Source organism: Acanthisitta chloris, unplaced genomic scaffold (assembly GCF_000695815.1).
Source record: "Acanthisitta chloris isolate BGI_N310 unplaced genomic scaffold, ASM69581v1 Scaffold12255, whole genome shotgun sequence".
NCBI lineage: Eukaryota > Metazoa > Chordata > Aves > Passeriformes > Acanthisittidae > Acanthisitta > Acanthisitta chloris.
This window is the reverse complement of record NW_008674321.1, coordinates 1-18,060: the sequence shown is the minus strand read 5'-3', so window position 1 is coordinate 18,060 and position 18,060 is coordinate 1. Positions and strand designations below refer to the sequence as shown.

Below are 18,060 nucleotides of genomic sequence, written 5' to 3'. Positions count from 1 at the left end.
TTACAAACTTTAGTTGATTAGTTCATCCTTAGGCCCTGATTCTGAAGTGATTTAGACATGTATAACATTACATCTGAATAAACCCCCTTAAGAATCAAGACATTTTACCACAATTGTAATTTCTTTTGATGACCCAAGTTTCACACGTGTTGTATATTAAACTAAATCTAATCAAAGACTTGCAGTCAGCACAGGCTCTGAAAGACTGCTTTTCCTTTCCATGGAAGTATTTTTCCAAGATGATGCAGAACTTAATCACTTACCTTTTTATTTTCCCATTCTTTGATGGAGCTGTTGTGTCCACTGGGAAGCTGCAGGATACCATCTGTGCCAGCAGACAGCAACGGAGGCTGAACCTTACTAAGGATCTTGGAGCAGAGTCTGAGAGAATCAGTGAGCTCAGACAAGTGCAAAGTGTGGAGATGGCTCGTCAAGGCAGAAATCATCCTGAGCAACAGCTGAGGCAAGTGTTCAGTCTGTATTTCAATGTAAGTCTCCTAACAAAGTAATAGTAAAACACTCCTTAGTTGTAACACCAAATTCCACCCTGAAAGTTATCTGTTACAACAGAGGTACCTATGCTATATTGCTTAACTGTGTTCTAAACATAAGGAACATAGAAAAAGGAAAATTAATATCTTAATATCCAAGAATAAGAAATACATGCTTTACTTAAAAAAAAATTACAAATTTTACTTTAAAGTTGGGTAACATACAAATAGAAATATATTTAGCTCTTTTTCAAACTATTACATAGTGTTTATTACACAACAAATGTGTTACAAAGCACAGCAATAAAGCTAAGGAATGCTACTAATATTTTAATAACCTTAAGATAAAAGTTTAAGAATGAAAGATAAACAAGTTATTAGGAACTAAAGGAAAAACAGGCTGATTGCCATACCTGACACAGCACTCTCATACTTCTAGTAGGCTTTGAAATGAGAAAGCAAAGAATTGAGGAAAGACAGCTATAGAAAAAACAGTTCCAACAGTCTTTGCTACATTAAGCAATGACAAGAGAAAAAGAAGATACATCTTATCATGACATTTAAAAAGACCCTTAAAAGAAAGCTGCACATTTAAACTAGCATATCAAACTACAAAAGACTATACTTGTAATGAATACAGAGAAAAGAAAATGAGGACAGACTAAAATTTTCAGGTATAAGCATCACATAAATCACTTCAGTTCTGTCCAACCAGTCTATTAAGAATCATACAATGAAGCAAAAATTTCTTTTAATGGTTCCCACCAATTTATGTCAATATATTTTCAGGAAGAACAATTAATGAAGTTCATATAGTATTTCTGTAGACTATAAACATACAGAATCCCAATGTTAGCAATGACTAAAGCAATTCTTACCAAAGAAACAATATCCAACAAGAAATCCACTAATAAGCAGAAATTTGTCAGGGGTAACTCAGATTGCTCACTATCACCTGCAGGTGCAGTTTGAAGTCTGGCATGTAATGTCCTCCTGCAAAATTCAAATAGAGCTTCATAATATTTTTTCCTTCTCCTTACATTGACCATATTTCTGTAACTTAATGCAAAGCTGTATACACTGGGCATAATCCTTATGAACAAATAGGCAATCACTCATTTTACTATTAGGTAGCTTACTTGGCCCTATAGCATACTCTCAGAAAAAGCAGCAACCAGCCTTTCGGTGTAAAACAGTCTTCACTTGCAAAATAAGGAAATTCAGGCTACAGAAAATTGAACATGGAAGACATTTACTTACATGATACAGCAGCTCATGTAGAAAAAAAAAAACCCCAAACATTCTCCAGATTTCATTTATTTATTATAGGGCAATTTGGTATCCATGTTTACAGTAACTACTTAAATGTAGAGAAATACTCACCCTGCTTGTTAGTTGGCTTTCTTTACAGTCCAACACACAAAAATTAAGTCAAACATGTTGGAAGGGATTTCATCTAGTTCCACCTCTCATGCTGAAGATGCTAGACAAATTCATCCACAGTTTTGTCCAGCAGAGCTCTGGAAATCTCACAAGGAATCTCCACAGCCTTCCTGGGTTCCACTGTTTCACTGCTGCACTATGTTTTTAGCAAAACTTTTGTGAAAGTCTGAACCCTTGAGCCAACACTTGTTGCTGCCCCTTGTTTTCCATCAGCCATGACCAAATATATGTCTGTATCAACCTAGTAAATGCCCTTCAGGTCACATTTCAATTTCCCTCTTTGCCAGGCCAAACTCACCTACCTCAACCTTCCATGCAGGGTCCTAGCAGTTCTCTACTAATCTCTTCGGTTTCTCAACATTTCTCAGGTGGAGTGCCCAAAGCTGGCCACAATACTCCACACGTGACCTTAGAAACACTAAGTGAAAGGAAAAATAACTTCCTTTCACCTGCTGCCCATGCTCCTCATATTGTAGCCCATGACACAGTTTTCTTTACTCATATTTGTGATCAAATATCTTCATATATTAGACAATGAAAAAAAAAGTCTACCAATTTCATTTGAAATTCCTACATCATCTATTCCTTGCCACAGCAACAACCTCTGCTCTCTGTGGTCCCTTGATCCCTCTCCCTCCTGTTAATATTTTCAGTTCTTCCTTATTTACTATGTTTCCTCCCATAGCCCTCCTTGTCATGCACAGGACTCCCACCCTTCTTCTTCCCTAAAAGAGCATGGCAAAAGGCAACACATTCCACAAGTCACTCTTGGTACAGCTGACAGGTTTGCTAGACACCCAATGAGTAATCTTGTACTGGACAAACAGAACTAAACAAACTAGCTTTGAGATCACTCTGGAGTCTCCCCCTTAGCAGAAGGGCTAATTCTGTCTCTTGGTTTTACCCAGACACTGAGTGTGTGAGAACTCACACTGCTGAAACCCCAAGCAAATTAGCCAAAAGATCAAAGTTAGAGGGATGCGTAAAAACAGACTTACAGACTAAATGATCTCATGAGACTAACTTCTTTGAAGAAAAGAGTTTATAAACCAAAAGTTAACTTCAACTTTACACATACAGAGATTAACTATTATCACCTACCTACAACATTCTTCAAACCAACGAGCAATGTAATCCCACATATAATAAGGCTCAAAGGAATTGAAAAGAAGATTGGCAGTTTTAATCAATTCTGCTGTTTTCTTGTTTTCTCTCAGCTTGCTGAAAGAGAATAAAAAGAACCTTTTATATTTTTACACTTCATTTCCAAGTTATATAAGTACACATCACTGTGAGTTTACCCACTACCAGTTAACACTGACAAATTATCCTACCCTCATCCCCACAGTGGTTGTTGCTCTAGGGCTCAGCATATTGGCAGGCTGCTCATAGCAATGTCTTTTCACAGTTGCTAGGTTTCTGCTCTATGCTTGCTTTAGTATTTGTCTTTCAACCACATTTTTAATAGATCTGTTTTCCCATGACTGTTCCTACAGTTGTTTCTTTCTCCCAGCTTTGAAATTCCCTCTTCCCTCCACCTTTTAAGATATTCAACTCCAATCTTGAAACTCTTTATATCCTGTATAATAGAGCCATAGCCTTTCACACCTTTGCACTGAACACAGAAGTTGTTATTAATGCCAAGAGATTCCTAACATGAAGAAAACAGGTCACAGTCCACAGGCTTCGGTCATGGTTTCAGCAACAAAGATGTATTATTTAGTACAAAATATATTCTATTCTTTAGTCACCTGCTTAGCTGTGTGTGATCTTTGTTGAAAGATGGTTCTGTCTGCAGCTCCAGCTCTGCTGTGCACTGTGTATACAATGTTCGAAACACTTCGATCAATACATCCTCTAGGATGGCAGGGCCTAGGGAGAAATACCACCAGTCTCACTCTTCTGCATCATAGCACTGCCAACAGTCCACAGCTGAAAGCTCTCCAAATCACTAGCTAGCTTTGGTCACTGAAACCATTGAATTGCATCTGGTCCAATCTCAAACTACCTTATTGTCAGGAGGTTTGGTTTTTTTCTGCATTCCAGAAATACTCAGACAATTGAAATGCCTGGGAGTACACAGAGCACAGAGTTCTTTTGTCCTGCAATGATAGCTGGACACAAACACACCTGGTTCAAAAGCTATGCAGCCACAGCAGCATAGCTCCTGTTCAAGCCAACTCGCCCTCTTTGAGGGATTATTAGCTCAGCTCAGTAACATGCAAATGTGGCTACTGTGATTCCTGATCAAAGGTAGCTTTCAACCAAACTGTTTCAAATATTCACCCATAAGGTAGCTCATGCTGTAATCATATGGACAATACACTCCAGTGTTTAAATGCAACACAAGATACAATATTTTGAGCATCTTTCTTTTAATTTGAGGCAGGGTTTTTTGTTGCAGATATAGTATGTAGGGTATTCTTGAAAGTATTTTTCAAAATGTGAGCTTGCAGCCCAGAAAACCAACTGCATCCTGGGCTGCATTAAAAGCAGGGAGGGAGCAGCTTGAGGGAGGTGATTCTCCCATTCTACTCATGCTTTTCACTAGCCTCACTGAGGTGCCTTCAATGAGGGTGGACTCCGTGAAAAAAAATCCTATTAGCTGAAAAATCCTATTAGCTTCTTCAGAGCTCTGCTACTTCATGAAATCTTAATGTACACATTGCTTTTGAAAATTTAAACTGATCACAGAAATCACAAATTACAAGGAAGATGGCAAATTTTTGACAGATATTTTGTTCTTTGTGGTCTGTCTTAACCACTTCCTTTCTTTAATTGTTGTATTTTTGTGCTTTTGTTATCCCACCCCAAATCTTAGGTCAGATTTTGAGTTATTTTGGTTTCCTTCATTCACCTCCAAAACGTATTCCAAAGAAAAAGGCAAGATATCCAACACTTAATTGTTGTAAATACTTTTGTCCCATAGTCTCTGCATTCATGTGCTAGAGAGGGTATTTAAACATTTGAAATAGGGGAAAGGAAAATTAAAAAGAAATTCCAAATAGAAATGCCAACAAACCACCCACACAAGCAAAAAAACACATAATACTTCCTTCCTCTGGATAAATTCTTCTGAAAATAATTAACAGTTTTCTTTTTAATATCTATCATCTCTATGTGTATCTTAGAAGAAAGAACAGATTATTCCCAAAAGCAACAGCTGAGATATAAAATAGTGAAAGTCACTGTCTGATGAAAGAAATGGAAAAGATTCAATGTGTTTCTTCCAACATGCAGTCAGTTTTCTCTATGACTTTAACTTACTGTTTCCTTGTAGAAAGTAGAAGAAAAGGCATTTGGTAAAAAGTAAATCTAAAGAATACATTTAAATAAATAAAAAATACACATACAGCTTGGAAGATCTAAGAAATCTAGCTAACCTGCCAGTACTAAGAATAAAGCTTTTTCAATTTGATCAACAAGAGAAAAATTCTCAAAGCAAAACCACATAAAACAAGCTAAAGATTAGAAGTAATATGAAAATTACCTAGTTCAGGCTTATCCAGCAAACTGATAAGAATTCGAAAAGGTTTTAAGTCTTGCATTAATGTGCTTTCTTCTCCTTGGCCATTAACTTGTAGTATTCCCACCATTGCCTGCAAAGAGCAAAAGCCTATCAGGAACACAAAAATAACTGCAGCTCACTCTCTCCATGCTGAAGTTTTCTCTCAACTTTGCCTACAAGAATATAAATATCTCTGTGGAACAGAACCCGATAACTTGTCCACATTTACAATCAAAATAAAATATTGTAAACAAATATCAACTCAATATTTCACAAGAATAAAACAGAAGACAAAAAGCAATGAAGAGATTGTTTGAGAAGGTAAGGCATGTAGGTATTAGAGGTTTAATAAATAATAATCTGTCCTTCTAGGATGTACTCACCTATGTGGCAAAAATCTGTCTTGACTAAACAACAATGACAACTTCAAAACTGAGTTTCTATGCCAAAGCAGTTTAGGAATTAAAATTAAGCTGCAGAATTAAAAAAAAAAAGCCCAATGAACAGCCACAGATTTTGCTTAGTTTTCTCTCTGTGGCTGGATTTGCTGTCTGAGCCCAAACTAGTTTGTTTCTTCTACAGTTTCTAAAAAAAGGACAAAGAAGAGCGAAAAAAAAAAAGAGATGGGAAAGAACGGGCATGAAAACCAGTCCAGCTTTGCTATCTGCTATAAACCAAGTATTATCAGCCACTGTCCTGAAAGAAAAAAATCTTCTGTACTTGAATACGCCTTTAGAAGGTCAGAATTATATTGTATCGGTGAATAAGATGGGGGTGGACCGGCTAAAACAAAACACAAAGAGCCTGCTAGTGAAGAAGGCAGAAAGGAGCAAATGCTTTTGAAGTCTTTCAAAAGACAGCAAATGGTTTTAGAGGGCATATGCAATTTGTATTATGTCTAGGAAGCCACTGATTCTCATGTCCATCATCTTTTCAGACAGAAAAGCTTAATGACACAGATTAAGCTAGAAAGATGGACAGACTTGAAAAGACCATAACCTCCTAACAAATGCCTAAATGTTGCTAAAAGCTCACCACATTTTTTCTAGAAAGTAAAGGCAAAACTGTAGCTCATTCAGGCCTCTCCTCTATGCTTGGATAATTTCTGACTCATCTGCCATGGGAGGCAGAAGGGCGATAAGAGAAGGGTGAGAGTGCCAATGTGGTCCTTGCTGCACTGGAATTCTGGGGTCTCTTCCTCATGGATAGAACAGCAGATCTCACTACCTTCAGATAAAATGGAAAGTGCTAACTCTGTGCTGGATATCAGCTTCGAGTGGGGATGAGCTAAATCTCCTTGTGTCAGCTACTGCTAATGGAATCCCCACTCTCATTCTCATATGTAGCACTGCAGTTCTGACTGCAGATCAGAAAATCCTGACCTTATCATTTGTCTTAACAGTAAAATGCCTTCCTGTTTTTAAGATCAGACTCACAGTATCTTAAAAGACAACTTTAATTTATATATACTTGAATGATTAGAAAAGTCATTTAGGTTAGACATTAGGAATAATTTCTTTACAGAAGGGGTGAATAGACATTGGAACAGGCTGCACAGGGAGGTGTTAGAGTCACTGTCCCTGAGATGTTTATGAGACTGGACATGGCACTTAGTGCCATGGACTAGTTGACAGGGTGGTCATAGGTTGGACTTGTTGATCTGTGATTGTGTGTGAAAAGCAGTACAGTTCTTACAGCCAGCGATCTCAGCTCACTTAGCAAGGCTTTAAGGGCAAACTAGTTTAACTGCCAATTTTCTTAACTATTCCTGACTGCAAAGAGAGAGCAGAAAAGATGTTCCCTTTGCCTCTAGAGGGGAGAAACACCCTTCGTGTTTAGACCGAGTACCATCTGATAAAATTTTCTGACTCCAGAGACACGGAAGAGTTTCAATATCTACAGAAGAAGACGACAATTCTCTAATTCCATTTTATGAAAGAACAGGATTTTATGAACAATGGGCTCATAATCAAATATTTCTTATGTATGTTTCATTCACTGTGGAAAAGGAGAGAGAAATCTAATATTTGTTCTGTTCATACTGTTTTTCTAAAGAAACACATTATCCCATTTTTTCATTTTCCCACTGAGAAGGTTTTAGAACAGTAGGACCCAATACCACAAGAAGACAGATTACATGGTCACACTGCAATGGCAAGTCAAAAGATAAAGACACACCAACTTTGATGAGCATCTATTTATAAAGATCTCTGCCACAATGAAACGTTGTATAGCTACCTGGACTAACATCTCCTTAGAGAAGGTGTTGAAATAGTAAGTGGCATGTTCCTCAGGGTTGCTGTGCCTTGTACTTCTGGGTCCTACAGGGGCACCATTGTTATCAAAACCTTCAGGCAAACAAAAGACAAAGCAAATAAGTATTTGTCACTTAATAGAATATATTGCCCATTTCTTTAAACTAGAAATCGACACACTTGCACTGATAACTTACCAAGATGAAGTCCAAGTCATGTTGGCAAGAGAAAGATGATTTTATAGAGTTTAATACAAGTGATACTTCCAAGCAAGCAGTTTGCACACAAATTACAAACTTCATTTTTAAGTCATATTATTAACCAAATTACTTGTACATAAGAAAAATGTTCACAAACACTGCACAAACCAGATAATCCTAGAGTATCTTCAAAAAACCCACCTGTTGCACAAAAATATTTCAGTATTAATGAGAACACAAAATTCAGTGTTTTAAATAGAAAGAGATGACCACCAAAACACACTGACATGACTAAGGCACTTAGAATATCAGTCACATTACCAAAAAATCAATTCTGTTATTCAAAACTACATGAAGGAGAGGGACCTTTGTTTTTTAAGTTTTTATCTTCTCCCAGTAAATTTTGTATTGCACAAAAAGAATAGGCTTAAGGAACAAAAACAAAAATTAAAAATAATCAAGTCAGGGAGGATTTCACCCTATTCCACATAAACCTTTTCCAGTGTTTTGTCCTGAAGTGACAAAGAGAAGGAAAGCTTGAAAAGATACATGCCCTTTAGCAGCAACTTAAAGCCACCACTGTTAACAATGCCTAAGATAACCTGATTTAAAGAGATGCAATGTGATTTTTTTACCCCTTAGAGAGTGGTAACAGGTTACTCCCAGCTACGAAACAATAGGAAGCAATAGCTAACACTGAAATTAAATAATGTCATGCAGAACATCAGACTCCAAAGAGTCTTCCAACATGTCTGAACCTTCACCCTCAATGTTTTATATTAGGAATAGAATATCATAATGTAAAAGCAGCACAACATCAAATTAAAAACAAGCAAAAAACCAACTGCCAGAAAGTTTGTCCAAGTATATAGCAAATAAAGGCACCAGCTGTTCACACAGGACCAGTCACTAAAATTATTTCCTGAAGTTCCACAACTAAAAATGCAGCAAGATATTTCAAATGCATAAAAAATCTTTTTCAGTGACAGCAGAAGACACATCAAATCAATCAAATTTAGGTGAAACATTAGTGCAGCATTTAATCTAGAAACCATTTTTTCCCTATATTGGAAAATGCAAGCATGACATTGCATTTCACTGTCTTATTTAAAAGATGAGTAATTTGCAAGTCACTGTCTAGAGAAACGATTAACAAGCAAGCCAGGATTTTCTCATGTTTAACTTCTAAACCCCTGCAACTTCCAGAGCAACAAAACCAACCCCTTCATACAAAACACTGTTGGGGACTTCATCCCTCCTTTCACAATTTCAGTTCTCTCTCAGGGCCCTTATACTAGTTACCCACAGGCTACCTCTGACATCTTAACTATCAGATGGGAAAGACAGAAAAGCTGCTGGGCAGGTTCTGGGTAGCTCAAGAAACATATATGAACTTGCTGGTGAGCTGGGAAGTCAAACAAAAAAGGTACAGCAGACTGGAAAACAATCTTTCCCTCAAGTAGAGAAATCACTTTATGTCTCTCCATTCAGTGTCTAGTTCCTGTGACACACTTAGGAACTCTCATGATTTTGACTTCTTTCAAAGTCAATTTAAAGAGTAACTGGTAAGATTCATGCAACCACAGGTTTCATTTCCTTAAAATAACAAGGCTGAATAAAAGTAATTGTTTTCTAAAATGTTCTAATTTCTAGTCTTCTAAATATTCCCTAAATAGTTAAGAGCCTTCTAAATAGCTACTATTCTCTGACATCCTATTCTGATTATATGCTGGTTTCACACAAAAACTTAAATGTGTATTGTATTGATATTACGCCATTTGTTAGAAGCAAAAGTCATTGCTCGATTTTTACTCCAGAAAGATGTTGAAAAGTGATTGGTGATCAATTAATTCAATCATGCAAAGCTCTAATGAAGTTTAAAGTTTGCACACTCCAGCCATAATTTCGGTATTTTTTCAACATTCTTTCCTTTTCATATCTTCTATGCTGTTGTGTTACAACTACCATTTACACTCTATAATGCCTGTTCTCTGTTGTTTCCATCTTATGTTTTCAGAGAGACACAAGGTGCCTTTCAGTGCCTATTTCCATGGGCCTACAACAGGCTCTACCCCTGAATGTGACCCATAACTGCTGCTATACCAAAACTTATCAATAATATATAACAGGACACTATTCATCTTCAACATCCATTAAGAGAGACACAGTGCCTTTCTTTCTTATGAAGCAAATTAAGTATTTCATTTTTCCAAGGCTCTTTCTCCACCATATCACAAACACTGCTGAGGAACATAGGATCTTTCCTCAGCTTCTAGCCAACAATGAAATGCAATACAAACCTACCCAGAAGCCATGCATAGAGCCTTCGGTTGAGGGACATATCCCTGCGCAGCACCACGTGAAGGGCTGCTGACAAAATCCTGATCATGTCTGGACGTGTTGCCTGAAGAAGTTAGAAACAGAAAGAAATTCAACTGTGAAAACTAACACTTCTTCTATGCTTAATCAGCTTAATGTTCATTAAAACAGAATTTCATGTTTTGACGTTTCTGAATTCGGAATAGTACAAGAAAACATGATCTTGCTCTTAGGAAATCAAAAATCTGCTTATTATCTGGAACAGACACTTTGTAATGACGTGCACTCTTTATGAACAACAAAAATAACTGGCTCCATTAACAGCTCATTTAACTTATGAGGCAGAAGCCTTGGAAGAAACTTCAACTAAAATTCAGTGTAAATTCATTGAAGAATTTGAAGCACCTTTCAGTTTCTTACTGGTTTAAATACTTCTGTAAGTCTTTATATTAAAACATTGCTGCATTGATAATTTCATCTTTCTAGTACCGAAACAAAGATAACCCAGATATTCCTATAGCAACTGATAAATGTGAATCAAGCACTTCCACAGGCAAGAACACAGTTCTTTTTACAGAGAAGTGCAGGTTTTCCCTGATTTCTAAAAGATGAGAGTCAATCTTGTGTAACTTTTCCTCCAGGAGTAAAATAAATCATGGATCATTTAAAAACAGGAAGCGACTAACAATAAATGTAGTCCAAAAAAATTACCTTGAAGTTGTAAAATCTATTTCCCATTACTGCTAGGGCTAACTACTCACCCAAAACCAATCCTCATTCTCAATTCTCTAGTGTTCTGAGTCAGTTATGCTAAGAGGATTAACTTTTGCTGATTTTGAATACTAAGAATTTGAAACTTGCAAATGAACAGGTAATTTGCTTTCTCATCAAACTGGAGCAAATTAAAAGTTGCTGAATAGACTAAACATCATAACTTATATTGAGCTTACACATACAGAAGTTAAAGTTAACTTCAAAGTTAACACAAGAAGTCAAAAAGCAGGAGATCAGACATCATGACATGAGAACAGCCAAACCTATCAGAGAAACTCTTACATACAACTCTTGTTTAAGTTTAGAGAAAATAATTAACAAAACCCAACTAAATACTGCTACTGACTTAAGAAATGGAGTACATTTAGGAGTTTGTTAATTCACCTCTTATGTTAATCACCTACCTGGCTCATGTGGAAAGGGAAACAAAAAAGGATGAGGTCCAACGTGCTCCTCTGTACTAAAACACTGGTATCTTGCACTGATGTGCTTACTGCTTCCACCTGAAGTAATGGCAGACCCCCCCCAAAATATTTATTATTTTAAGAAGGCAGATAGAGGAAAGCTCTTGAAAATAAGAACAATTATTTATAAATAGTGATATGTACAAAATGAAGTTATTTTTAAATTTTGAAAATAATGAAACACAACAAAACAGGAAAACAAGAAGTTTCACCACTGAGAAAACAAAGAATCAACAGATTCCCTGAACTACACAAACATTAAGCTTTTGCTTTTCTATATTACCAATGAATGTCTTGACACAATAATACTCTATGTATTTGAAAAAACAAACAAACAAAAACAAACCAACAAAAAAACCCAAACCAACAAAACTCAGTCACTTTGAACTGAAGTATGTCATGAATGGAAAGCTTTACACAAAACCCAAGCAGTTCTAAAACATCAACTCAGCTCTGCAACATTTTTATCATGCAAAAAACCACCAGTTTAACCAGCACTATAAAAACCAAGCATTTTTATCTCTTCAAAGTCCACGTTCAAAGACAGAGAAAACATCCAAATCCCCTCAAAATATATTACATGATAAGTAAGTAACACCCATGTCTTCATTGCTCCACTAAAACATTACCATTAATTCAATGTCACTGCCAATTATGTAGAGCTGGTCCTCCATGGAGAGCTTCCTGTTCAGGTGGGAGAGCACATAGGTGATGCCAGGCAGGCGAACGGCGGGGCTGGTGAGGAGGCTGCCCCAGAGAGCACTGTAGAATGCTGACTGATCCACGGCCGAAGCAACTTTCTCCAACAGGGTGTTTGTTCTGCAGCAAAATCAAATCAGCTGAATCAGGGCATGTATCACAGCTCTCGTCCCTGCCCCCAGTTTTAATAAATATAAAAATTAATTGTTACAGGAAGGTCGAAACTCTTTGAGAGGCCATGAGAGGCCCAATTATGTGCTGAACCTTACAATGCTCTTGCCTGCCCACAGCTTCTCCTTATGTACCACTCGTGTTCAAAGAGCCAAGTAACTCCCTCATCTGCTACTTAAAGCCAAGTGTTGCTATAGACAGAGGTTTCAGAGAGATAGCAGCAAAGCCAAGCTACTGAAGAAACGAATCAAGCAAATGGCTTTTGCCCTCTCATTCCTTGCACTGAGCCCTTCTGGTAATTACAGGGCATAAAAATATCACAATTCTTTGAGCACAAGCAATCCTTTCCCCTGCCCTCATTTCTTTTCACTCATGTGGCAGCACCTTTACAACCTATAGCAGGCCCCAGGAGGTAAACTGGGTAGCCCTTGTTCCCTGCTGCAGCGATGCCAACTGTACTCCGTGTCTGCCTACACAGAAATAGACAGTGTTAAATTGGTCCTCACATATAAGCTGTGAAAAGTCTAGCTTCTGAAGTGGGAAATATCAGGAATATGTAAGCATTTGAACAATTTCACAAACTCAAAGCGCTGGAGTGCAACTTCATCCCTTAATATGTTAAAATGCGGTGCCAGCACCACAGACACTGTGGCCAAGATAACTCAACCAGGGCTTAGGCTTGCTGGATAAGAAGTATTATTACCTCCCAGACCATTCTGGTAGAAATAATAATAACCCATAAAGGATAGGGGAATTATTGCTGTCTCCTCCATAGAGGTGGCTTAATGGCAATTTAGGTATCACAAGTATATTTTAATAATGGAAGCTTTGTTTACTATCTTAAATTCAGTTAAGGTATGTATTTTACCCCAGAAATAATATGGCAGTAGTGTTATATATGTCAATCCATAACAAGAATCATAGAATTATTTAGGTTGGAAAAGACCTTCAAGATCATTGAGTCCAACCATTACCCCATCACAGCCAAGTCCACCACTAAACCAAGTACTAAGCACCACCATCTACACAGCTTTTAAATACCTCCAGGGATGGTGACTTCAGCACTTCCCTGAGCAATCCGTTCCAATGACTGACAACCCATTTGGTAAAGAATTTTTTCCTAATATCCAATTTAAACCTCCCCTTGACACAACTTGAGGCCATTTCCTCTTGTTCTACTGCTTGTTACTCAGGAGAAGAGACTGACATACAACACTAAGTCTACTTAATGTCAATTCCCTTCCACTAACAGGAACAAGTAACAGCTAACTTGCCCTAATTAATGCTAAGGATCTTCTGCCATACTATTCCATTGCAATTCATATGACAGGATGAAATTAAATACCACCCATCTCAAAACCAGTAAAATCCACGTAAAAGTATTCAGTGAAAAGTTACAGCAAAAAAAGCCTCCACCAAATCACCCCCTCCTCAACATATCTATCCTTACCTTTCATAATATTCTGATCCCTCCTCTAACCCAGGCAGAATCCCAGTTAACAGTCCTTGCAGTCCTGGCTTCAATGTTTTCCCCAAAGGGAGGTAATAAATCTCATACAGACTCAGTAATGTTGGTTTGACAGACATGGCAGCATTGGCAAGGAGTGGAAATAGTCCGGAACTGTGAAAAGAAATATAATGATGTTTTACTTCAAGTAACCTACAGGTAAATTTTAAGACATTTATACTGTTAAGTATCATCAAAGTATGATTCAGAAATTCAGTCTGAAAAGAGATTACTCTCACCTCATCAAGATAACAACAAACACAAGATGTAGCATTTTAAGGACTGAAAACATTGGAAGTATGTTTGGAGTTTACTGTGAATGTAAGTGTAAGTTCATGAAAGTTATAAATATGATCAGCTAAGGAGACATTACCTAGATACAAAAAACATTTTTGGTATTGCTACTAAATATCATAAATTATTACAAACTGTGCCAATAATCAAAGGCATGTGAACACAACTTCAGCTTTCAAAATCACTGAGGACTTGGGTTAGAAAATCCCTGACATATGAAAAATAAAGCAAAAGCACAGGAAAAAAGGTAAGTTTAAGAAAAGGGTCTTAAAATGTACACCTACAAATCTACTTAAAAAGTAAAAAACCTTTGTAGGTATGATGTTATCCACATTAAGGGAAAAAAAGAAAATCCCACAAAACTCTTTCCAAAGTATAAAACTTTTTGTAATAATTACTTTTGCCTTTAGCTGTCTAGAAGAACCAGTCCTTTACCATTGTCAGTTGGCTTCTTTTTTTCTACAGAAAATGTCTTTTTGTTCAATAACCAGCCCACTAGCCCACAGTCTTTCTTTGTAAGGCTATTACTCATCCTTCAAGATCTGATGTTCAGAGACTGGCATTCTGCTTTCATGAAAAATACTGGGACCTTTGATACTGCCTTAATGTGAATGTCTGTCTTCTCCCAAGCAGCAGTAACAATGGCTTTTAGTTAGATTACACAAGGTAGCATTTTCCACTATCCGAGAGCTTATTGTTAACGAGACATTGCAGCTACTGAATCACTGCAGAAGAAAAAACCATGAGCTGTGAGTTCACAGTATCTTTTAAAACATGTGGAAACACAGAACTGAGACACTCCCCCGCTCAGTGTAACTGTGTATAAACATCTTGACACAGCAAGACAGGAGAGCTGGGGTTAAGGCATACAATTTCTTTCCAAGCATCAATACACATCTTTTCTACCTGAACAGAATTTTCTTTTATCCCACTGTTTCTCAAACTGATGAAATGTTATTCTCCAGGTACAGGTAAAGATTAAGAACCCAGTGTGACTGTGTATACACATATGCACAAATCCATCTATGCTTTATATAACAAATAACTTAATATCTCACCCACCCCACCCAACCAAAAGCCTAATGGAGGTTTAGCAATCATTATATGCTCATGACACATAACTTTTCAAGGTTATCCTTCCTTTCCATTATCATCAGTTCCAGTGAGAAAAAGGTTGAACTAGCCCCCTATTCTACCAAAACAATCTTTCTGTTCTGCTGATTTGATGACAGTTTCTTGTAACAAACTATACTCAAATTCTTTCACAATAGCTCTTGAATTACAATAGAAAAATGTAATGTGCATACATTGAAATAAGTGCTAAAACTTCAATTACTGTGCATACTGTACACACATGCAGAAAATTTGTTTATTTCAATGAAAAGATTATAAATTCCAGGTTTTCTAGCACTAGAATTGGTTCTAACAAAAATTTAGATGATCTGTTTATCTTCTAATATAGAATTTGCAGGTGAAGAGAAGCACCAATAACATGGGGGAAAGCAAAGGATTGACTCTTGCTATCTAACAAAGTAATGCTATTAATACAAAATGCAAGAAACCAAAACCATATCAACTATGCATTTGGAATGGAGCTGTTTCAAATATTGTACCTGTAGAGGAAAAGATCTTTGGCCAAACGCTTGGGTCCAATGATTTTGAAAATGATCTCATAGGTTTCAAGTGCCTTGCGATGAACCCCTCCCGGCAGGGCTGGATGGAGACATTGTGCTAAGCGCTTGCCGATAGTCAACTTTTTTGGTACTACCTGGTACTTGGCGTTGTTCTGTAGCACCTGATAAATCAAACAGCACAAAAGAAGTTAAACATCAAATGCACATTTTATAAGTCAGTTCCTGAAAGGGTCAGTAAGTCACCACACGTTCCTAGGTTACTACAGGAGAGGAAAAAAAACTTCTAAAAAGTTCTGCAGAGCTGCTGCTTTGCCTTTCACTCGGACACTTGCTGCAGGTGGAACTGACAAGGCATCTAAAACTTCACTTGCAATGGGCTCCTTACCTACAGCTTGTCTGTTTCATTTTACTCATCCTTTTGAGGACAAAAATAGCTATTACCATTTGATAAAATCCATTGGCAGTAGCTCAAAGAGGACTGTTAAACTGTAGGTGGGCAGTCTGGGATAACTTTCAGAAAATGCCATAGAGGAAGATAACATACAAAACTTTGGTACTGCCTGAAACTATGTAATCACTTCAGGACTGGAAGAACAATTTGCATTACATCTTTAGATTTTTCCTTCCCAATACCATAGCATTCACTTCAGATAAATACGCAGCAAGAACTGCTACAATCAGAAATGAGAGTTCATACCAAAAAATTACATAAGTACCAACTGTAGTTTCATTCCCCTGAGAGGAGATCCCTATAAACATATATGACTGATTAAAACAAGATTCTTAAGGATATCAGCATCTGTATTCATTTGGAAACTGCTATTAAAGATTACAATATTACACATTCAACTTATTAACTGCTAAAATGAATCAGAACAATAACATTCTCTGGTCAATGAATGATCTGAGCCCCTTTTTAGAACCCATGCTTCATAAAAATATTGCTGATACTTACACTGGCTACTATTTTTCACACTATTTCAATAACACTGACTGATATTAGAAGTACATGTTAGTAATAAACTAGATGTTGCATTTATTTCCACCAGGAATGTAAATAACTTCTCCCTTTATTTACAATTACAAAGGGGACAAGCCTAAGCCTTGGAGAGGAATTTGTGTGATTTGTTTGCTCCTTTCGTGCACCCAACGCCTGGCTCAGACGGATGAAATACTTGCAAGAGTACTAGACAGCTAGAACCTTGAACTTCTTTACTGTTACACCAGTACCCTTTGTCCATCCTGAATCTTTCCCAAGATCACCTGCCAGACATACCTTGTTTAGCTTCCCAAGTGCTGATATCAAATCTGCCCATTCACTGGAATATTCAAAGTTCTTCAGTGCCTTGTCAACAGCTGCTACATAGTTTCTGTACTTGGAATCAGTCAGTAGCTCCACCTCCTCCGTGTTCATCCTCCCTCACTGTCCCCACCAGAGACCAGCTTGCAATTCATGTACAGACATTACCTGTTCAAAAAGTAAAATAAAAAAATCCTGAAACCATTGTTTCCACAGACAGATTATTTAAACAGTTCTGTGCAAAAAGCACTACATTTTCCTCAACAGCATTAAAAATATCAATCTGACATCAGTTTACAACAAACCCAAGACAAAAGGTAACATATTCAAACACACATTTAACACACATCCAAATCAGTATATTTGTAACAGAGCCCTATTAAAAAAACCCTAAGCAAATAATAAAAAAACCCCACCACAAACCAAACAAAAATTATTAGAAAATTAGTGCCCTGTCTCTCCCCAAAAGCATTGTTTGTTCTAAACAATGCAACAAAAGGAATTTTTCATGTTCTTTTTTTCTTCCTCTGGGCCCACTGTGAGAAAACTCCACCTCTCCACAAACCAGCCTTTCTGCAAACAGAAGACACCAATCTTCCTGAATCACTTCCAGGCAGAAGACAAGAATGAAGGATACATACTGCTGTTCTGTATGTATCAAATGTATACATACAATAGCAGCATGTAACAACTGTAGTTACATGCTGCTATTCAAGAGCACTTTTATGCTCCAACACTTCCTTTTACAAGACCTGCTGTTCTAATGCAGCAATGTAACTCTACATTGTTTTTATATTATTGTCATCCAGGCACAACAAAAGTACATGTTTACCAGTGTTCTGTAATGATAGGCTTTTGCAATTTGCTCAATGTATTTTCATCACATGGTAGTTACACCAAGTAATTAAGATATTCTATTTCCAAAAATACCAGCCCATACTTTTATAGGTCACAGACTACTTGTTTTAGCAGACATTCATAGAATCATAGAATCAACAGGG

General features: G+C 37.1%; 1 protein-coding gene and 1 pseudogene across 1 annotated transcript; both read right to left on the bottom strand.

Annotated features, from left to right (window-relative positions):
* Positions 1–228: 228 nt before the first annotated feature.
* LOC103802773 (protein dopey-1-like) lies at positions 229–5,530 on the bottom strand. Its single transcript, XM_009075295.1, has 5 exons — positions 5,425–5,530; positions 3,686–3,806; positions 3,036–3,155; positions 1,370–1,484; positions 229–497 (listed from the first exon to the last, which is right to left on the bottom strand). The coding sequence occupies exons 1-5, from the start codon at positions 5,528–5,530 to the stop codon at positions 252–254; spliced, it is 708 nt and encodes a 235-aa protein (XP_009073543.1). The 3' UTR covers positions 229–251.
* A 488-nt stretch (positions 5,531–6,018) lies between these two features.
* LOC103802772 lies at positions 6,019–17,229 on the bottom strand (annotated as a pseudogene).
* Positions 17,230–18,060: the final 831 nt, after the last annotated feature.